Raw genomic sequence first — 22836 nt, forward strand, 5'->3', positions numbered from 1 at the left:
TTCTGCGTGATAATATAGCACGAAGATGATGTGCACATTAATAAGAGGCAATACTGCCTAAGATATAAAATGGGGGCATGAATAGCGAGCACGATGATAGCGAGCACGATGATAGCGAGCATGATGATAGCGAGCATAATAATGGTAAGCATAATAGCGAATGAAGGTATAACCAACCGTATGAAAACCTATCGAAGATTGACTCTACTATATAGCAATAAGTCTCGAAGCCAGCTAAGCTTGCCTCAACCAAGGATCAGTCTATTATTAAATATCGTGCGTCAGTCTCCTTACCCGCCAATACATCCGCGCCACTAGAGCTCTCCATGGTTCTGGCACAATCTTATCTTCCGCAATTGGTGTCCCGCTCATCTGTATCACAGAGGCTGTCACTATTGCTCGCGCCACCTTACTGCTTGGCTCAGGCGGTTCTTGCGTACCGCTTTTGCGCCTCCAACTACGTCTCGCCGTCTCTGTTATATCTTCCTCTGCCTCGAGCGTATCACTCTTATGCTTCCAACCTCGTTTCTCCTTGCCTTTAGCTGCTTAGGTAGCTTCTTTTACGACACGCTTCGCTCGTGCTTCCTTAAGGTCCTTATAGCTTATAACCTTCGCCTTTCCTAGTACTAATAACTTAGTTGATCATCAAACCTTAGCTTTATTATTAATTATAGTTAGGAATTAAGTTCAGTCCTCTTAGAAGATGTCCTAAGCAGAGGATTTCTAGAAAGCTTTAGTATATTTCTATAAGTGCTTTACTAGGTTCTGTTTACTTGTTTTATTAAGCGTTTAAGCATCCTATTAGATTATTAGGTTCTATAGTAATATTTTTTAAAAGCCTTTACTAATACTAGCGTTATAGGCGTTTATGGTTCTATGTCTTACTAATAAAACTCTACTTTCACTTTATTAACTTTCAGATTAGCTAGTTTAGCTAGTTTAGCTAAAGGAGCAAGTACACTTCTAAGCACTCTATCTAGATTAAATAAAATGGCCTTTTTATAGCAAAGCCGACCTTAGTATTCTCTAGCGCAAATGCTATTTTCTTTATAAAGCTATATAAAAAGATAAAGTGCTTCTTACTGATCATATTTACACTTTTTAATTAAGTTAATTAACTTAGTTATAATTCGGATATTTAAAGTAGATAAGTAATAATAAATTTTTCTTTATATAGTTTAAGGTACTATTAGCCTTAGGCTTTCTCTTCTATTAAGGGTTATCCGCGATCCTAATAATAGAGTGTAGAGTGTAGGAACATTGCCATGATCTGCAAGAGCACGGTACGATCTAGTCATGTTAGGAGGCACGCTTTGCGCTAGTACCTGACTGGCTCTGTCCATATTATCCTACTGTGGTGATGGTGTTGTGAAGGAGGCGAGTGACAGGCAGCGATCAGGCAACAGCTTACATGCTGCCGGTCACATGCCTTTGGAAAGTTCAAGAAATCATTATCCCTTCGTCTGGCAGCACGGTGTCCACCCCGCACATGAGTCTGACCAGCAATCCAACCTCTGCAAACTCCAGTTTCAACCTGCATTACAAAGAAGCTTCCGTTCAGCAAGAACTGAATCGACTATAATGGCACTTCATGTTAATGCTGTTACGAGTTTGATGGAAGAATTGAGAATCGCTCACAAGACATCTGAGGTCGACGGCCAGATTCATGGTCACTCGAGCTCATCTCTTCAAGATTCAATCCAATTGCTCGATCAGTCTGCCAAAATCACTTCCTCACAAGCGGAACGAGTTCGTGTCTTAGCTGGCTCAATCATCCACCGTGATAGTCTGGATAACACAGGAATCTACTCGCTTTGCAGAATAGCTAGCGAGGTTACAGAAGTAACTCGTATTCTTGATGACACCGCCAATACGCTCAGAGATGCGGCGGAACTGTCTATCATTACGTTTCTCGCTTCCCTTGGGGGTCAGGATAGGGCTAACGTCCGCGACGGGTCTCTGCTTCAGCGCTTATTATCACACTTCGACGAGCAAATACGAAGCATTGTCAGAGGTGTCCTGAGTAACTCTGGCTATGGCAACTGCGTTCTATGGAAGATCGCTGAGGAGTGTTACAACCAAGCGACTAGTTACTCTGGCACACTACATCCCGATAATTATTTCGTTCAGCGCGACGAGACTTTTCTTGGATGGCCACACGACCCTGATTATGAGGCCGAGGAATATTATGAACACGAAAATCGCCTGGAGATCGACGAGGATTATGCCAAGGCCATGGAGGAACGAATGAAACAGAGACGGGAGGGAAGGAAGAGGGAAGAGCAGAGTTGGATCGACTTTTGGGTGTTGGTCCTTCACGGATGCCCTAACGGACCGACGCTGTTCTACCCACCAGCAAGCTACGAGGTCAAACTTCAAATGTTTGCGACTACAGATATCCCACAGTACTTATTCCGGACGTTTGACGGGAAGAGCTCAGGAAGAAGCGATGATAACATAGTGGCTTCGATGGCGAGTTTTACCGAGTCGCCAGAAGAGAGCAGAAAGGATATTCTGTCTCTTCCAAAGGACGAAGTAATAGACATGCTACACACCCATCTAACTAAAAAGTGTTGGGGTGCGGAAGACTCCGATAACCTAATGTCCTGGACAAGCTCTCTACTGTTCGCAATTCAATACGCGATCTGGAGACGCCGTAAGTTTGGCTGCCAACCAGCGGACATCAAAATCTGCATGGTAGATACCAGGAGATTCCCGCAAGGGCAATTTGCGCCGGATATGTGGCTTCTTCGAGCTTATCGCGACACTGCTGCACAAGTGGGTGGGGAGACAGAGAAGTTCTTCCGCTTCCGTCTCGAGGATACAAGATACCACAACGGAGAATACCTTTCTCAAGGATCAGTGGACCATGCCAGTCGATCATGTGTGGTCTCTTTAGAAACTCTGGAGGAGTCTGGCCTGTATGATCTATATCCTGAGTTCGCCGAGGTACAGGGTAAAGAGAGATGGACGAACCGTGTGCGAGAATTGCGGGAGGGCTGGTCCATCGAGCAACGAACGACGCCTCGAGAGGTTCAGCTTGCGTCAGACGTGGCGAGATGTTTCAATACCTTCGAAACAATTCATATGATGTTAATACTCCTAACATTCAAAGCCCGGAAAATAAAAGGTAAGAGTCTCTTCTGCAGTACTGTAATAACTTTTATTTTGGATAAAGTTTATTAATGATGACAATCACCGAAGGAGATCTCAGAGATGACAATAGATACTGCCCAGAATGGGCCCGCAGACCAGATGAGCTCCGAAGATATATAAGTGCAGCTGGACTATTACAATCACGAAAGCAAAGTATGAACAAATGGGGCGATGCCTTCCTTCCCCTGCCGAATGACGCATTTGACATCCGAATAGTCAAAGAAATGTTTGACTAAGTCGATTTAAACCTGGATTTCGTTATTAATTTAGCGATTATGTTTCTAGTACCATACTGCAATCTCATGTCTTAAGCATGCTGAAGTTTGGCACCATGGTGCCATGGTGGAGGAAATGGTGAAAAGAGGCCAGAATTTGCTGTGGTAAGTCACAGTCGCTTTTGAAACTGGCTTCCCTCCACCACAGCAGCCGCAAACTCCGACTCTTGCTTGAGTTAGTGCTGCGTATGTGAGAGCCATTATTTTTTGGGATAGGATCTTTCCTTGAGTGCTCTGAATTATAAAAAGACTTTGATAGTCGCGATTTAATAGGGGGGATAGGAGAAGCGGCGATTGGTAGCGTGATTAAAATAATTGATAGTATAATTAACTGCACTCTTTTTCTCATTACCAAGTAGTTTCTATAGAGAGAAATAGTTAAAGAAAGTAATATATTAGTAGTAACTTCGCAGACTTAATAAAGGAAAATTTCGTGATCCCAAAACTAAAGATTTGTCTTATGATAGGGCGCGTCTTGGGACGTGGGGACGGACGTTATTCTTCTTCTCTGAAACTTACATTAATTCCTAAGCACAAGTCAAACATATATTCTGATAGATTAATAGAGTCCTCGAGGACTTCAAGGGAGCAAGTGTATGAGGGATGGGGTTTGCCTTTGCAACCAGTAAAATACCAATAGAAGAGAAAGTACTAATGAGTACCGGTAGACTAAGATAATTCCCATGAAACCGATATCCTGTATTGAATCTAATTTGCCAGGGTAGAAGCAACTCAAAGCAGCAAATCTGGGAAAGTTGAGGAGCAATTCCAATTTGACAACGAAGCAGTAGAGCACCACCAGCGCCTCTAGACCTTTCGCGCAAGTCGAACGTTGTGTCTTAAGCAACCCCGTAATATACCAAGCAACCGTACAATCCTACAGAATGACCCCCATCAACCTCGTCCGAACTTGATTGCTTCGACGTCATCAAGTCGAAGTAAACAAGTATATCGCAACCAGAGGCCAAGCGGCCGAGCAAAGGAAAGCCCCTACTACCCCCGCAAATCCAACCTTCGAGGTTCCGTGAGGCCCTCGCCAGCGGTCGGCAAGAGCGGCGGTGAACCATATCATCGCCATGACCCAAAACGACCCTATCCACATGATGAGTAGTACCAGCTCCGCTGATCTATTGCCCGCTATTATCTTATCAACAGAGGTATCCACCCGGGTATCGGTCGTGAGCCAGCCAAACATCTTGAGTAGTTTCGATTCGTAATTTGGAGAAGTCAAGTCGGTATGCTGGTTCTGACTTTGTGAGATTGGGGAAGTTGCGGGAGGAATTAGAGATTAGGTAGGAAGGTATATTGTTTGGTTGACCGGCAACGATTGCTCACAAATGAGGGGAAATGGTGGGAAATGCGAGGGAATATGCAAGACGACCAAGAACGAGAAGAAGAACGAAGAAAATTACGAAATTGAGGTTACCGTGCTGGATATGTACTGCCACTTGGCGAAAACCGCAAGCTAGACCGACCGAAACCAATAGCATGGTGGTCCTTGACGCATCTGATGCCTCCCGGTCACATCTTAAGCTGATCTTACACGGCACACAGCGAGTTAAGAGAAGCCAAAACATGAGGTGTCGGAGATGTATTCCTGACTCCCAAACCCCTAAAACTGTAAGAACTTGAGACGATACAAGCTTCGTGCCTTGGCGCGTAGAAAGTGGCGGTGGCTACAGCGAGTTCCTGTACAGGGGTTATGAGACGCTGACAGCCCCTGAAAATCTGCAACAGGAACCTCACCACTGAACAGAGAGACTACGACCGGTCGGAGGCCAAAATGATATCATACTCGCTATGGAAGAATAGTCATGTTCGGGTAGAGCATTGATATAAGAATTCTATTAACAAAGATAACTATCAAGAGGAAAACTAAAAGTACAGATGCAGGAAGTTGGCAATAACCTCAAGAGCACGGACCAACTCTCCAAGCGAGCCTCTAGCGCCCTAATTCATAATAACATAACACTTTCCTCGTTCTTGTAGCTTAGTAGACTTCACGCATAGAACATGTCTTTCTACAAAATAAAATTTGTTATACATATCTGTATCTTATTGCGGTATTGCAAAGTGTTGGCGTCTTTTATAATTCCGAGCAAGTTGTCAAGTTTTTCACGCCGTCTGTCTCGTCTGGTGTTGGACGGTTTATCAAGTTATATATAATTGACTTCGAATTGGTTCCACTGATCGAAGGATAAATTGGGCCTAGTGTCATATGGAAGATATAGATATATAGTGTTTGCATCTTTGCTCTCTGCAGCAATTGTTCGATTGCATTTACAACAAATTTTACACCTTTATCGGATGTTGCCAATATTAGACCCACCCGTCTGACTTTCAGGTAGGAGGTTTCGAATATCCGGCAAACTTAGAATCCGACCGAGTCTGACTCCATGTATGCGATGGCAGGGAGTGCAAAGACTTGTTATGGGCGAGGCGATGAGGCTAGATGACTCCAGAGACGTATCGCTGTAATGCAGCTGCAACTATCGTCGCTTCCTGCCTCTTTCCATGTTACGATAGCGCCCGAAACTTCATGTCTGGCGAGTCTGAAGTGACCGAATATCAGCCCAACGAGACTGCCTGATGGCCTATTGTCCCTGGACGAAGGCATTAATCACTTGCTCGAAGGTTCTTAGCTTCTCGGGTTCCTTCTTGCCTGAACTATGTCGGGACGGTGCCCGTGTGCAGGGCTTTTGAGTAAGTCATTCAAAGCAAAGCTGACTTGCATGAGGTCTTTTCAGCGAAACCAAGGCTCTACAAGGTCGTCGAACATGCTTTCTTCCAAGGCCGTGGTGGCTACTCTGGCTTCAGAAGTCTTAGAGGCGGGAGTGACCTGTGCCATAGCATCGCGGGCCGCAGCAGCAAATGCACTGCACATAATTGTGTTCTTCTCTGCTTCGTAGACGAGGCTCTGTCGATGTAAGATACGAGGCAATTGCCTCTTACTTGACTCCGATGTCTCGCCTTGGACGTAGTCCAGGGCGGACTGTAATAGAGCACTGGCTGGTTAGCTGCTTGTAGCAATAATGAGGCAAAGTAAATAACTTACCGAGTTTCGGGGAATTTTTTGCCTGCCAAAGCGCAATCAGAGAGCTTGATATTGATGGCGGCGGACAACTCATTGGTGATGCCATCAGACCCAAGCAGCAACTTGCGAGCAAATTCCATGTTTTCTCGTGCTTCTTCTGTTTTGCCCAGGTCTAAGAGACAGATTCCAATGGCCAGCAAGATACGACCTTTTCTGTACATTGAAGTCAGCAACATCCTTTGGTACAGCGCTCTTGGGCCTCACTCATAAGCCCCGGTTTCTTCTCTCGGCATGTTCTGCAAATACAATTGATTCTCCGTCTTCATTATTCCCAGTGCAAGGCTGCTAAGGTTCATCAAATGGTATGACGTGCCAAGCATGGCGGTTGCAAGGGCATGTAAGAGCTTCGCGTCATCCCTATATGACTGCATAGGGGTCAGAATATCTCTCGATAGTGTCAAGGTTGCCGCCGCTTCAACAAATGAGTTCTCCAACATTGCTCGATGTCCTTTGTCGAACGCTTGTTGCGCTTCGGTCATTGCTGAAGTTTGCGTTTTCGTTACTTGAGATTCCGTCACTTGAGGTGCTGGAATGTCTTCATTTTGGGAGGGAAGACAACGGACGTCAGAGGAGCTAAATTCAATTCGGAACAAGTTGCGACCGCATTCGGATATTGCCCTTGGGCCGTGGCATTTGCGACATGCTCCTTCCAGGCTGTTCATGGTGAAGGCTCGAGGAGGCAACAAGCTTTCTTGGTATGCCCAGCCTCGAATAGTTCCCTTATTCTGCTCGATTGATATACGTGGCATTTTGTATAACGAATACTGCGCAATGTCCACTATATCTTGGTTGAAATCTAGAGATCCCTGAACTGATTTTGGGACTCTCAACTCAGCAATAACAGCGACAGAGTTTGCATAGTAGAGAGGCATACACGATGCTTCCTCTGCGATATCCTCAGGGCTGTCTTGCACAATACAAATGCTGTCTATCCAGAGGTACTCATAACCAAGGTTTCGAGTAAGTGCCATAGCGTCCCTGAGGTGAAGTGGCAACGCATCAACATTAATCCCTCGTTTGTACAGGTCTAGGGTCTTCGAAGTGAGTTCCCAAGGCGCTGTTTGCGGTTCCTGAAAGTTCCAGCAGTAACTGAGGGCGGCATATGGACCATGAATTTGACCTGTGTCAACCAAGTGCGGATTGAAGGAGTTAGATTCGAATCCCAATTTGATGCAGCGTCGTGGTAAAGGTGTGCTTAGAGTCTCCCGGTCCAAGTTGGCCGAGGAAGTCATGAAGAGCGAAAAGGCGAGTTGCGCAAGGTCAAGGTCCTCGGCATGGTTCCCTCGACGTGAGTTATACCTTTGTAACCTGTTTAGCGCTCGCTCAAATTTGAAGGAAGGCAACAAACCAGCTATGATGAATGAGAAGTTGCTTAAAATCATCGTTGGCATCCGAGACAATGTGTCTAGTTGTTCGCAATGAGTGTACAAGCGACTGAACTTGCGAGTGGATCGAGTCAAATTGGGGCCAAAATCCCTTAACAATGTTCTGAAATTTGCGCTTCGGTGGCCATTGTGCTTGACATAATGTAGAAGCGGTTGAAAAAGCATCATTGAATGTCTGACTATCCATGCGGGCCCTCACAAAATCTTGGACTGTTTGGTGAACATAGTGAACTGTTCTCTCTTCTTTGATCTCAACCAAGGAAGAGCACCATAAGTGCTTCAAACTACTGTGAAGCTTACTTTCATCGCGAGGAAAATTTCGAAGGGGCAGCTCAGTCCCGCCCTCTCCGATCAACAAGAACCTTTGTTGAACACCCTCCGGATCGAAAAAGCACAAAGTATTGAACAGTGAAGATTCGCCAGTATTGAGATCATTGGTTCTAATTGCCAGGAGGTCGTCGAATGGTCCTCTGTGAAGTCTAACTTGCAGCCTCAACGAGCTTTCTTTCGCATCCAGGAAGCGATTTATTTGTTGAATCGGGATGCTGTGACGAATGCTCCAAGTGACTAAATGTCGAAGTATAATGGGTGAATCATGGTAGCGACTTGCTGCGATACATAATTCCTTGGCTTGTGTTTTCTCTTTGCCTTGGAATAAGTTGATGAGAAGAAACCCAGCTGCTTCGATCTCGTTGGGAGGTGGCACCTGCAGAATCTTTGAAGCATTTAGAACCGAGCCGTCATCCGGTCCGTGTCTGCCAGTGACCAGTATTGAACCTCTTCCTGCTTTTGGCATGTAAAGTGTAATATCGCTGTGTCTTCTCACGTCGTCAAACACTAGCAGAAATGTTTTGCCGCTGCTTTCCAACCATTCCAAGAACTTAATCCTGCTTGCTTGGTGATCTTGACTTGTCCTTCCTTGCACCAAATCTAGCGCAACCGCAAAATCATGAATATGCTTCCCTAAACTTGCTTGGGAGCTTGCATTAATCCAGAAAAGGTGGTCAACGCTGTTGGTCGAACGATAGAGGTGTTCCAATGCAATCGCAGTTTTTCCAATGCCTCCAACACCTGTCAAGCACAATGTTTGAGGTTTATTCAGGTAAAGACAGCTCGTTTCGGATGATGAAGAGATGCTTTCAATAGTTTCGTTCAAAATCCTTAAAATTATCTCTCTTCCATAGAAGTGCTCATCTCTGGGTGGTATTGAACTTGAAAAGATGGGTTTCCTCTTTCGTTGTGGCGGGCCGGCATTTTCGTCAATGGTGGACTTAGTGTCTTCGCTACGCTTTTCGACGATTGTCTCTAGATTCCCCCAACTTGAGATGGCCTTGCTATTGGAGCTGAGTTGATCGTCGCCTTGTTCTTGTAGGGAATTTAATTCTGAATGAAGAGATGAGGGAGTGATGGATTCGGGTATCTCTTCCAAGGAAGTGTCGGTAAGTCCAAGGTCTTCTAGGTCTCGAGCCTCATGCAAAATCGCGATGTTACCTTGGTCGTAAGATCGATTTCGAAGGATATCTGGTGAGTCGTCCACATGACTAGTCTCGGCTGAGGGTGAGTTGGAAATCTGAAAATGGGCCAGATTTGGAGCGCTATCGAGCAAGAGGAGGTTTTGATAGTGACCGCTGTTTGGGTGGAAGGTGCATTCCTTAATGTCTCCAGGGCCCGTTTCAACATTCCTATCTTCGCTGGCGGTCGTACCTAGCCGTACCTGTACTTTGGCGGCACAGATACAGCCACTGGACTTGCACCGTTGGAGTTTCCAACGAAGTTTTGGTTTCTTCCTCGGCACACCAGTCACTTCGAACATGGTCGACCAGAGTAGAGCTGCCTCGAAACTTTCGGCTATGCGTTGGAGCACACCCACACTGAGATTATCAGCAAGCCTTATTGGAAGAGGTCTCTCTAATGATAAACAGATGAGATCAAACCACTCCCATTTGTTGTCTGGGTGAAGATCCGGCTCGCCGACCATCACAATTGTGTCGACCTTATTAAGTAGCTCTCTCTGCTCGGGCCTGTCCCGCAAATGGGCTTCAGCCAAAGCCTGAGATATTTTGTTAATTCGGCGGGCCTACGACATAACACTCTATCTTCACTCACTTGCTTTAATATGTAGCAACCCATCTTGTGACCGATCAAAATTAGGCTATCTCGCTCGCCCTGCGCGTGCTCAGTCCTCCGGTATCAAAACACTCAGGGAGCGGCAACTCACGAACACATGGTCTTTCTGCATCGCTATGAGTTGGTTCAAAAAATCGTCTCCTGTACTGGAATAGATATCCCAAGATTCCAGCTGATCAATTTCCAATGGGTGGTTGTAAAACCAACTTGGGCTAGACATTTCCAGTCTGCGACGAGGCGATCTAGCCAAGGTCGAAAGTGTGGACAAGTACTGAGGTCCAAGTTCGTTCCAGCGATTCCGGGTATAACAATGAAGCTATGTTGATTCTCTTTGTCAGGTCATAATCACTAAATGATTCAAGTCGCCGACTCACTTTGCCTTCGGCGTGGTAGCGTCGCCAGAGCCTTGGATCATGTCAACTTTGGCCATGTCGCTTGTGTGCACTGTTGTATTCCATATGATGAGTAGGAGTCCTTGGTCATGGAGCAGATGAGCCCGGTTATTATTGTGCAGAAATTCCATCATATGTCGAGTTCGTTGGCAAGATTCAGCCTGGCCTTCAATGTACGACCCCAACTGCACTGCCCACTCTTTGTTAGCCAAGCCAGCATACAGTAACACTTCACGCCCACGAGATACGACAGCCATAGGGCAACATAATCGGAGAATCCAATTTGAGCTCGGCCCCTTGGAAGCCCACCACACGCATTATACATCGCCCTGTAGGTTAGTGCAATGTCTCATCATATTATGCTAAGTGCATAAGAAAGCTACGAGTTCATTGGCAAAATTCAGCCTGGCCTTAGATGTACGACCTCTAAATGCACTGCCCACCCTGTGTTGGCCAAGCCACCACAACACTTCACGCCTACGAGACACGACAGCCATAGAGCAATATAATCGGAGAATCCGGTTTGAGCTCGCCCCCTTGGGAGCCCACCACACGCATTATACATCGCCCTGTAAGTTAGTGAAATGTCTCACGAGATCATGCCGAGTTCATAAGAAAGCTACGAGGTGTTTTGGCGACCCCCAGGTTGAAAATTCGAGTCAGACACGCTCTGCATGACACCGCCATAGAAGAGGTATCGGCTTGTTAAAACCCTCACCAGCTCACGTATTGGGAATTGCCATAGAAATGCCGCCAGGACAAGACCTACACAACATACGCTCTGCGTCCTCTGATCAATGCGATGATGCTCGACGATATGCCCTCTCATTGGCAAATCGAGTACGGTCATTCGAAACAGATCCACTGCACTCATCCGCGTACCTCACCTACTTGGCCAAATTTCTCAAGAGCCCTTTTTACAAGCAGTCGAGGAGACCACAGGCAGATCTCATCCTTCAGGTGTCGCGGCGGCAATGCTTCATTCAGCAATATATATTAAGGTCTTCTGAGAAACCAGAACTCAGAGCTTTCGATGACCCTAAAGTGTACATCGCATCTCCATCTCCTGCAGGAAAAGAAGTAGTGTTCCTGACCGGTCGTCCTTCTGCGGAATGGCTGAATGCAGTCGGCTCCAGGTACCAGCTAGACCAACGCTTTTTCCACCAGCACCTTGGTTCAATACTCGCAAATCAGAGACATTGGTATTCGGTTCCAACATTGCCGTCTCGATCGTTGGAAGTAATTCGTTTGTGTATCCCATCCATCGTATTTATCGGATCGCAAGGCCGTGATGTGGATGTTCGAGGACTGGAATTGGCAAGAAATGACTGCAACGTCCAATTACGAAGACTGCTTCGATCCATGCAGGACAGCTCTTTATCGGAAGCGGGTAAATCCATCATGAGACGAATGCACATCCATAATGGAAGCGCTCTAGTTGTTGAGCAAGAGGTGACGATTACATTGATTCAAAGAGAAGAGCAATGGACATGTCAGTTCTTCAGCCGATCGCTTCGATCATCTTCGTACTAATTGCAAATACAGTACTCGTTTGGACAGATGCCGGTAGCGAAACAGGACATGAGCACATACCGGTACCATCAACAGAGGGGTTCTCGACTGTCTCTTCGGAATTAGCATTCTGCCCTGTTTTCTTCGAAAGTGAACTTACAGAACGCGGGCCCCAGGAGAATGCCAATGCTACGTTCCCAGCAAGCCCGTCCAAGCAGCCGCTAACACTCCTGAGCAGTAACTATGGTGCTACTATTGATTGGGTCGGGTGTCCTGATCCTTCGCCACTCTTTGTGCTCCAGGAATTGCTGGCTTTTGAGGCGGCATCCGCGTTGCAGTATATCAACATGTTAGAACAAGTTCTCTCAGATCATCTAGGGGGTAGCAAGTTTCCCTCATACGAACATACGAAGCTCGAGACAATTCTCCACTTTGATTATGCCAAAATTGCTCTTACGAGACTCCACCAGCACTTCGCGGAAGTCATTTCTTCTCTATCAAGACCGTCACTGAGGCGACACTCGGCTCCATCTAGTGCCGGCTCTGATGATCAGTCCGGCTTACTATCTTCGCTACAAGATGATCTGCGATACTTGGTTTCGAGAACGGAGAGGCTGCTTTCGATATGTGATACTGGAAAGTCAACCCTGATGAGCAACGCATCTATACAGGATAGTCGGCGGTCTGCTGAAGAATCCAAATTGGTCAGCAAGCTAACAAAAGCCACCAACCGAATAACCTTCATATTTCTCCCCATCTCGTACGTCACCGCAGTGTTTGGAATTAATTTTGTCCAGTTTGGCCAGGGAACGCTATCCATCTGGATATGGGCAGTAATTACTGTGCCTCTGCTTATCATAAGCGTGATTGTGGTCGAACGAGGCGGATGGATTATGAATCGGCTCTCGCGGAAGAAAAAATGAACAATATCGCACAAAGAACGGGAAGTATGCTCGCTCGAGCGCTTTGGGATCAGGTGGGTTGGAAGCTAATGAGGATTCCAGAGTGTTTCGAGGATGAAAGAAAAGAGAGCAAAATCAAAGCTTCTGGATGTAGAAGTGAAAGAGACAAATGCAGGGAGAAGAGTCATTCTAGTACAGTCCAATGCTGAACAACAGAGACCATAATCGACCCCGTCCCCTTCTCATCAAATCCCTGCAGGTACCAAAAGCGCGAAATCTCCACAACAGAGGGACTATTCGTCATTCCACAGAACAAATATACATATTGCGCACGCGCAACAAAGAGGGTGTATCGTCAAAGAATCCCAACGCCAGCCAAGGTACACTACTGTTAAAGCGCCTCTTCTGCTGTCAAAATAAACCTTTAATCGGTATACTTATCCATTTAGATAGACTTGTTAATATCTAAACACTATACACCTTAAAGCTAATGGAAATACTTTTTAACCTATAGAAAAAAGACCCCGCAGGTGTTGGTTAAGAATGGAATTACGTACCACTTTAGATAATCATAGGCTAGATTTGCTATTAACATTGGCTGGGAAAGTTGAATGGTAGAGCGGGGACTTATACCTCTCTAGACGTAAAGTTCAGGAGAAGCGGAAGAAGCGTATTAATTCGATCCACTACTCTTCTACTACAAATACCATGAAAGAAGGAAATAAAGGGAGTTAAATGGTTGCTGAACAATGAAGGCACAGAGTCACACATGAGAGGAGGCGGGGCACAGAAGGAATTCTATGACGAGCGAATAAAGCGCGTGGATGAGGTCTCTTATATGTTTATGTATCTGTATCGCGACCGGTGCTATCCACAGTGAATTACACCAAAGAAAATAAAAGCAGCAGAATTACTGCCTACTCACGCTCCTCCTACTCATCCCCCGATTCTGCATCTCATAGCTCTCCCCAGCCTCGAACCTTCCACTCCTCCCCTCCGCCCTCCAACTCTCCCTCCTCTTCATGCCCTCCCCCCTCTCAGCTTTCCCCTCGTCGCTGTTCTCCCCTTCTGCATCTCCACCACCAACAAGCACTCCCTCCCCACTACTTCCCCCAGAATTTCCTTCCTCACCCGCCATCGTCAAATCCTCCACACTCTCTCCGAAGTTCCCTCCCACACTGACCATTGTAAACGGACTCGCAGTCGGCGCATCCAACAACCTAAGCTCGTCCTCAGAAAACCACCTCGGCAGCAAAAACGTCCGCACCGGAACTAGCAGCAAAATGATAATCGGAAACCCCACGGCGGCAATAGTCTGCGTGATCGCAAACGTAGCACCGAAGCCAATTAGCTGAATAGCGACAAAGACCCAGATGGCAAGGCGCCGGCGGATTCTCTTGAGGGGTTCCGAGGCCGGGGTATGGGTCTTGTCTTTGCAGAGGAAGAGGATTTTAAGGGTAATACCATTGCCTTCGAGGGCCTGTACACCCATTACGAAAAACAGACCGGCCAGTACACCCTGTGGGATCAAATGCAGCACTACGAGTAACGGCCCCGTCATGGTTCCCAGCGTTAGAAGCCCCTGCGCCAGATTCGAGACGCGCTGTTCCACGACGTGGTCGGTTTTGGTGATGACGTGGCCTTTGTTGGCGCCGTCTTCGTTGGGGTCTGCGACTACGCGCGTGACGCACAGGGAGGACGTGTGGAAGGGTGCTTGCGGGATGAGACCGTTGGGGAAGGGGATTCCGAGGAGGCCTGCTACGCCGGTTGTGAGGCCTAGTAGGAAGAGGTCCCAGTGGAAACCGGCGGGTTTGCGGAGGGGGAATTCCGTGCCTTGGGCTATGAGGGATGATACTATTTCTTGTTAGGATTTTGTCATAAAATTGAAGGGGAAATAAAGAGGAAGAATACCGTTGTGGTCAAAGTAGAAGAGAATGGTTAGTAAAATGGCAAATGGGATAGCAATGAAAACATCAGAAACCCTAATATCCCAAAAATGCACAAACCACCCCCTATCCGTCGTCGGGAAAAAAGCTTTACCCGTCGGCAGCGTACTGAGACTAACATCCCTCATCTTCCCAATATGCACGAATCCCGTAAAGAACACCACTGTCAGGGGCGTGCCATAATCCTTAACAAACACTCTGATATAATGCTGAAACAAAGAGCCTCCGCCGACGACCCCACACAAGTAGCCGACTACGAGGACTAGAAGCGCGATGGCGATGGAGAGGTAGAAGGGTTCCGAGGAGCCTTGCCGGGTGAGCACTTGGATGCCTTTTTGCAGGTAGATGAAGGCGACGTAGAAGCCGAAGATGTCGCAGGAGAAACGTGTTACGTATTTTAGGGCGTTGCAGGAGTTGGTTATGGCGAGGATCCAATGCATTACTAGGGACCATCTGCGTTTTCATTAGATCTTTGGCATTAATACCCTCATATCAGTCACATGATGATGGGGTGAAGGGATTGTAGGACTTACAGGCCGATTAATGCCATGAACGCAAAATAATTCGTCCCAGTTGGCGTCATGATATCGTATACCGTACTTTCATCACACCAGCCATCAGCCCTCGATCTTCTCCCTCTCTTATTCCCTCTGGGTATCACACCATATGATATGATATACTCACTAATTAAAAACAGTAATTGGTCCCGTAACCCCAACAATAACCAACGGCTGCGCAGCAAAGATCGAAAACACCACACTCCCCAGGACAGAAGCAAGCAGCACTTCATTAACACCATAACTCATATTCGTCTTTGTAAACCTATTTATCAATTAACACCTCTCCCAGCTAATGAATAAACACCTCATCTCAGGAAACAAACTTACATATCCAGCGAAAATGCCAACGCAGGTAAAATACTAAAATCCATCCATCCCCTCATTAGCTTGCTTGCTCACTCAACTTTCCACTTCCACTTTCCAATTACTCCATCTCCTAGAAACCAAACTGAGATAAACAAAAATGTACCGCAACAGCACCACAAGAGAGAAGGAGATTCCATAAACATACTTGGCGAAATACATATACACCGTAGCAGGCACCACCCGATAATCCCACGCATCTAACCAATCACTCCCATAGTACGGCGCTCTTCTCCTCACATCATGGACCATGCCGCGAAAAAAACGTATCTTCCACCATTTCGCTACATGTCTACTGGAGCTCCGTGCAGCGCTTTCCCTTGTGGCTTCCTGCTGGAGATCATTTGGGTCGGACGACGATGATGGGAATGGGGACGGGGAGGGGGAGAGGAGGTTAAATCTCGAACGCCAGGTCTTACGCGCATGATGTTGCGTGTTTGTTGCCTGTGATTGAGATTGGGAATGGGAGTGGGGGAGAGAGGAGGTGGGCAAGGTGTAGGTATGCGCTGTGCTGGCCTGGGTAGCCATTCTACCTATCTCGACTTATTATAGCTGGGAGTGGGAAATGAGAGAGTCCAATTGAGACATTATAGTATAAGTGAAAGAAGAGGCCTGTCGTTGAAGAGAGCGTTTGGAGGTAGGGGGCAATAATTATATGCACTTGAGGTGCTAGCTATTGTGGGGTAGCTTTCCGCAGAGTCAGTGCAGACAGCTTCAAAAGTGGAGATGGCGTTGGTGGGGTAGGTTCAGCCAATGAGAGTTCCCCAACTTTACGGAGGATAGGGCATTTTTGCTGTGATACTGCAGAATGCATCAGGTAGAGACGTGGTTGTTTGTTAATGGCATGTTTTAATACATATGGAGCATATTAAACATGGTCAAGTTCTGATATGTGAGAAATATTAGGTCGAATATATTAATAAATCATAAATCTTCGTGTTGCTTCTACCTAGGTAGGGTATCATATCTCTGAATACATCGTGAGTGAAATCAACGTCGTAAAGCATAATTCTATCATCAATCATTAACCTCTCTCAGCAGCAAGTACAGCTCGCCTTGTAGCATCTTCCTCGACCCATTTCCCAATCCTCGCACCCACATCCCCGACTAAACTCTCATATTGTGGGCCGGGAAAAAATAGGCCGCAATGCGCTCCGACTTCATCAACGCCTTCCATGTACACTCGGATCCAGCACTTGTCTCTCTTGCCACCATACTCTGGAGGCAGCATGCAGAATTTCTTGTCTCGTTTGGGCTTGTCATCTCTGACGATCGAGGAGGTCACAGAGGCTTGTCTTTCCTTTTCCTTCGGCGGCGCAGGATTAATCGTAGCCCGACGCTTCTCTTCTTCTTTCTCTTCCTTCAATCGCTGTTTATCTTCCGCCTTCAGTTCCTTCTCTCGGTCCTGTCGGGCTTTCTTCTCTCGCTTCTCAACCAACTTCTTTCTGTCCTTGATGGCGCTTTCTCGATCTTTCACAGCTTGTTGGTAGACTTTCATGATGCGCTTTTGTTCCTTCTCGGCGATCTTCCGGGAGTCTTTGTCAGTATATAGGCTGAGATCAATCGCCTCTGGCTCTGTAGGTGCCGGTGGAATTGGGGGAAGCGATGGTTCGGTTACACTGGGCTTGATTTCTTGAGCTGGTGTTTCTGATGCCCCCGTTTCCGTGGTAGTCAGTGGCTCGGGGAACTCATCGTCCTCCATGGGCATGGAATCAATATGCATCATCTCTGGAGGTTCTTGAAAGTCATCCTGGACACCGGAACTTTTACCAAGATTTTCCATTTGTGCCTCCACTGAGGATGTTTCTTTTGTGTCTAGCTGTTTCGGTGTGACAGTACCATCCCCGTGTTTGTCCACAGAGATGGTTGAAGTGCTAGCAGCGCCTAGGCTGATGTCCTGCATCTCAGATTCGATAGGTTTCATATTCCCGTCTTCACCTATCATCTGCCCAGGTGGAATCTTCGGCTCCTTGGGCCTACCAGTACTAGCTGTGTAATAATTTGTAAATCGAATCCGCCTTACTGGAGGCTGATAGCCAGACCCGCCTCGCCTCGCTAGATCATCAACATCTTCCAATGCACGAAGCCTATCATAACGATTCTTCAAGCCTGGATAATCTGCCATGGCACCGCCGAATTCCAAATGTGACATGAAATATGATTTCGTTGCCGAAGTGAGGCCATCGGAGTGTTTGTTAACAAAATGAAGCAGGTTGGACCATCCCTTCCGTTCTGGTAATCGAACATCATTTGGGAATGGAGGATTGAAGAAAGGATCATTTGGTGGTGGGGTAGCCAAGGGCGATGTGATGGTTTGAACTAGACTAATCTGAGAGGTGGAATCAGAGTCAATTACTGAGGGAGTATAGCTAGGAGATGATCCAGATGCAGTAGGCGAAGTAGCTCCACTGGTTGATGACTGACTAGGCCGTTGCCCGGGAGGAGGGTCTGCGGGACGGAACAAACTTCCAATGCCACTGACTATGACCCCAGGATGCATTCCCAAGAAGGGCGTATCAAAGTTGATTGTACCCAGTATCCTGTGCCGAAAGGGCTTCCCTGTAGCAACAGATTGTGGTTCTTGGAGCGCCACTTCTGCAGAGAGAATTCCTCCCATACTGTGACCAAGCAAGACGACATCTGTGTAATGATTCTCATTTGGCTCCAACCTTGAATATTCATGAGCTAGATGTGTTGAAAAGGAAGAAAGAGTTGGGCATACCAAGTACTGAAGTCATCTCTAGCAAATTCAATCGCCTTCCTCGACTTGTATCTTGGGTATATTTTGGTATGTACAACGTGAGTCTCTTCAAGTGTGATGGAGAGCAGATTGTGAACGTGTGCTGGGAAGCTTTGAAAACTAGTTTCGTTGCCCATAAACCCATGGATGTATACGAGGAGCAAAGTCCGTCGACCATCCCGACCGGACTCGGAGGGCACCAGGGAGTGTGTTGAGGAGGATCTTGGATCATTGGAATGCCATTGCTCAGAGATCATTTCGGTTCTCTTTGCATCGTCGGCTGCACTGTATGCAGGAGGAGCAGAAGCAGGTATCGAGCCCATTCGAGGCGGTAGTGGGGGTGGTCTTCCTCGACGTTCGGGGGCATATTGGGCTTTCTCAGATAGCTGCGCAGGCGTTGCAGCGCTTGCAAGAGGGGGAGGCGGCGGATAAGCGGTGTTACCTCGACGCTTCTCATCAAGCTGTGCAGGTGTGGCCATCTCGTGGGAGAGATACTTCTGACTGTTTGCCTTCTCTGCGAGTTGTGCAGGAGTTGCCGAATGCTCAACAGAATATGTTGGCGCTGCAGGCCGAATCTTCTCGTCCATTTGGCTTTGCGTTGCCATGACTGTTGAAGTTGTTCCGCTTGGCAATGATTCACAGATCACCTCTTCCGTTGTTTTGTTTCGTACATCATGTTTGGAGTTGAGGCGATCGATCTATTGAGATGGGGTTTATCATTATTGCGGGGTCTGTTATCATCATGCATCAGTCTATGTCACATGCTTGAGTATACTGTAGACCCTGTATAGTAAGTAGTCATTTAGCCAAATTACCTTACGACTCGTCGACTACGAAGGTACTGGTTTTGCTGGCGCTTGATTCCTTGTGGGATTAGACAATAAATGCCTTGGGATGGTTCAAGTTGGTGGGTGGTCCTGTCTCGGATGATGAGATGGAGCCGCCAAGAAAGAGGTTCCATGCCGGCGCTCAGACAAAACCTTGACGCGGTCTAGAAGTTTCAAAGGTTAGAAGAAAGAGGTCGTACCGGCATCAAGTTGGTACGGTAAAATTGTGGTTGTTTGTGAATATCCTCCGTAGATGCACCTAGGCAGTCTCCTTTCTCTTCATTAATTGTATAATTACCCAAGGTGCTCCGGTATACCGACTACCACTCGAACTGCCCCTTAGGACACAAAGAGGCACAAAGCCGTTGGCAACCATCGGGAAGGATTGAGAGCCCCATCAACCAAAATAACTCTGGGCCCACCGCACCACACCACACCCTCATCTTCTTTGTCCAACAACCAGGATTCCTGTGCGGCCTCAGGTATAAAATACAAAGTATGGTAGTATACTGTATCTGGTTGGCCCAAAACCCATGAGTTTTGACTGAAAAATCATCTCTCTTTTCCATAAGCAAAAGGGGCGGGGTAGAGAAGAAGAAGAAGAAGAAGAAGAAGATCTTCACTCTTCATTAGTTAGTCATCTCAATCATTGTTGCTTATCCTAGTCTATACTCGAGCTTTATTATATTACGCTTTATTACTGTACTCCGTACGGAGTAACCTATCCTTCCAGCAAGAGCCTCGAGCTAAGAAAACGGCTCCCCTGCCACAATCCTACTCGTAATAAGACGGATATATTTGTGATTGGTCAATGTCAAGATGGAATGCCCGACCCTTGAATGCGGGTCCCCCCCCCTCGTATTCTCATTCGCTCGGCGGCCACGTCTTAGTCCCCTTTAGTCCCATTTTAGTGCGATGCAAATTTCGCTTAGCTCAGGGACGCCAGAAGGGTACGAAAAGGTACGAGATTACCTACCCTACCGTCTTGATCTCGACCTTCCCACCCAAGCAAGTGCAAGTTCAACAACCTCTTGTCTCGTCTCGTTGTCGCCAGCGATGACCTGATGTCTTTGCAATCGCTTTTTGCGGAGTCAATTCTGCAAACACTGCTGTAGAGCAGCACAGCGTGGCCGCCGCCATGCGCGACGACGTTGAATCGCCTGAAAAGCCGCCATTCATTTCGGCCAGGCACCACGAAGCTCATCGCGAGCAACACCAACACGAACACGATCACCGACATCTTCACCACAACCACAAAGCACACGCGCGGCAGGTAGACACATCCGTTGTCGTTGTTCCGTCAGTCGTTACCGAAGTCGTGGCCACAGTCTCTTATCTTCAGCAGATCGATGTCGACTCCCAAGGCAGTACCTTTTCGGTTCTGACGGTGCTGGCCAGTTCCGCGCCATCATTGACAGACTCTTCTTCAACATCACAGCCATCGACAACTCCAGGAAGCCCATCTTCGACCGGGTCTGCGTCTGGCGCTTCTTCGACCATTATCACACCACAGCTCCCTACGCAGTCACTCGTTTCTGCATCACAATCATTAAATTCCAGTTCAGCGACAACATCTCTGACTTCCACTCCTTCAGTGCAACTCACAAGTATTCCATCTCTCAGTGCTAGCTCTAATTCAACAACTTGTAAGCTCAGGGGGATCTGATGTGGTAGGCGAATTGAATACTAACAATCCTCAGTAATTTCAAGCTCCAGTAGCTTGTCTGCCGCCACTGTTTCCTCCATAAACTTTTCCAATTCCTCAAGCTCCTCCACGATATCTTCGACCGTATTCTCCTCGATCTCCTCGGTCTCATCCGGCTCACTATCATCGCTCACATATGTCTCATCATCAAGTTCAGCGTCAAGTTTGAGCTCGACTTCTGGTTCGACATCTAAGTCGACTTCATCATCTAGTGAATGGTCCTCTGCTACCTCCTCGACTTCGTCTCGATATTCACCTAGTTCTTCATCATACCAATCGACCTCGACGGGTACTGGCGGTATTGGTGCTGGAGGAACAAGCGCAACTTCTGGAGGGACCCCGTCCAGTACTGCAGCTTCTGGAACTTCTTCTGGATCGAAATCCGTCACCCCTAAGGTTCTGGGAGGCGTCCTAGGCGGTCTTGCGGGTCTGGCTTTGATTGGGCTTCTCTTGCTCCTTCTGATAAAATGGTGGAAACGAAAACATTCGATGTTACCCTTGGGCAATGGGACTGAAGGTGCCGACCAAGTGCGTGAAGCACCCCCCGCTCCATCTGGGCCTCCTGGTGGAATGTCTCAGCGACGGTCTCTGGCTTTTGTAGTACCAGCTGCTCTGGCCACTCTAACTGGAAAGAACAAGAGGGCATCTCAGAAGACAGTAGGAACAACTGCAACAGCATCATCAACAGCGGGAAGTGAACGAGGGTTCTATCGGGTATCAGGAAGAAAGCTACCATCAGTACTCCAGACAGGTGGTGATGGGTATGGAGGAGGTGTGCATGACAATTTTCCTAGTGGATCATCATTCTATCGCGATTCGACGGGCTTTTATGGTGGTCCCGGCAGTCCACCCCCTGTCTCATCGCCTGTCATGCCGCCACGAGACAGTGGAGTTCCAGTTATGCGACCAAGTCCAGCGAGGACGCCTGTGACAGAGCATGGACCTTTTGGACCTTTTGGACGCGGGAATACACCACCTCCTCCTTTAACGCCTCCTAGACGGCCTGACCAACTAGGTCGGTCTCATCCATCTCAAGATGGATCTCATGGGTCGAGATTTACCGAAGAGGTCTGAGCGGAGGTGGGATAAGACTTGTTTGTCCCTCGATCCAGGGATTTTCAATTATCGACGACTACGAATCTACTTTCAATTCCCTGCAGATAATGGACGAAATCTTCTCGAGCAATTATGCGAGCACGCACTTGCCCTCTTGGCCGCCTGGCGGAATGGATACCATTGCAGTTTTCTATTTAATTGGCGTTCTTTGTTCCTGATGTAATTAACGGGTGCGATACCAGGCAATGCTAGATGAGATGTTCATCTCATTTGTTGCTACGGCTGATTGGCGTACCAGCGGAGCGAAGTCCTTCTGGTTTACAAAAGGATATTTTAAGGGAAGGGCTTGCATTTAGGCAAGCTTCTCTAGTCATCTTGGGTAGAGAGAGAGACAGAGAAGGAGAAGAAGGAGAAGAAGAAAGGGGCTAAACCTAATATTCCATCTCGGTCTGCGCCACCCTTGTATCATATTATACGCAAGATCAGGTGGATTTGTAGTAATTGTGTGGAAGCGAAAAAATATAATGCCCGAATCAAAATCCGAGTCGGTGCAATGATGAGAAGAAATAGTGACAGTCAATGAACCATTCCATTGCACCGGTATTGATAGAAACAAGCAAGTAAACTTACTAAGCTGTACCTTAGCTTACTGTACTGTACAGTATCCGAGTTCATCGCTGATACAGTATGAATCATACGATACCTTGCGTGCAAAAAGACCATGCAGCTAGGTAGATCAGGTATACCTACATACCTGCACATGTGGCTGAGTAAGCGTACTTGAGAGTAGGTACCT

General features: G+C 47.2%; 5 protein-coding genes across 5 annotated transcripts; 2 read left to right on the top strand and 3 right to left on the bottom strand.

Annotated features, from left to right (window-relative positions):
* Positions 1-1581: 1581 nt before the first annotated feature.
* LHYA1_G005567 (uncharacterized protein) lies at positions 1582-3392 on the top strand (the record flags this gene model as incomplete). The annotated part of the gene is made up of 2 exons (XM_031150511.1): positions 1582-3130; positions 3238-3392. 2 exons carry the CDS (start codon positions 1582-1584, stop codon positions 3390-3392), a joined length of 1704 nt encoding a protein of 567 aa, XP_031005180.1.
* Positions 3393-13753: 10361 nt separating this feature from the next.
* LHYA1_G005568 (putative transporter) lies at positions 13754-15595 on the bottom strand (the record flags this gene model as incomplete). The annotated part of the gene is made up of 4 exons (XM_031150512.1): positions 13754-14697; positions 14755-15242; positions 15323-15388; positions 15474-15595. 4 exons carry the CDS (start codon positions 15593-15595, stop codon positions 13754-13756), a joined length of 1620 nt encoding a protein of 539 aa, XP_031005182.1.
* Positions 15596-15748: 153 nt separating this feature from the next.
* SLC4A2 (Anion exchange protein) lies at positions 15749-16240 on the bottom strand (the record flags this gene model as incomplete). The annotated part of the gene is made up of 2 exons (XM_031150513.1): positions 15749-15785; positions 15861-16240. The coding sequence occupies 2 exons, from the start codon at positions 16238-16240 to the stop codon at positions 15749-15751; spliced, it is 417 nt and encodes a 138-aa protein (XP_031005181.1).
* Positions 16241-16736: 496 nt separating this feature from the next.
* Positions 16737-19057, bottom strand: LHYA1_G005570 (uncharacterized protein; the record flags this gene model as incomplete). Its single annotated transcript, XM_031150514.1, has 2 exons — positions 16737-18381; positions 18435-19057. The coding sequence occupies 2 exons, from the start codon at positions 19055-19057 to the stop codon at positions 16737-16739; spliced, it is 2268 nt and encodes a 755-aa protein (XP_031005200.1).
* Positions 19058-20417: 1360 nt separating this feature from the next.
* Positions 20418-22058, top strand: LHYA1_G005571 (uncharacterized protein; the record flags this gene model as incomplete). The annotated part of the gene is made up of 2 exons (XM_031150515.1): positions 20418-20925; positions 20980-22058. The coding sequence occupies 2 exons, from the start codon at positions 20418-20420 to the stop codon at positions 22056-22058; spliced, it is 1587 nt and encodes a 528-aa protein (XP_031005199.1).
* Between the last annotated feature and the right edge of the window lie 778 nt (positions 22059-22836).

The sequence above is a fragment of the Lachnellula hyalina genome (assembly GCF_007821495.1).
Source record: "Lachnellula hyalina strain CBS 185.66 chromosome Unknown contig00070, whole genome shotgun sequence".
Classification (NCBI taxonomy): domain Eukaryota; kingdom Fungi; phylum Ascomycota; class Leotiomycetes; order Helotiales; family Lachnaceae; genus Lachnellula; species Lachnellula hyalina.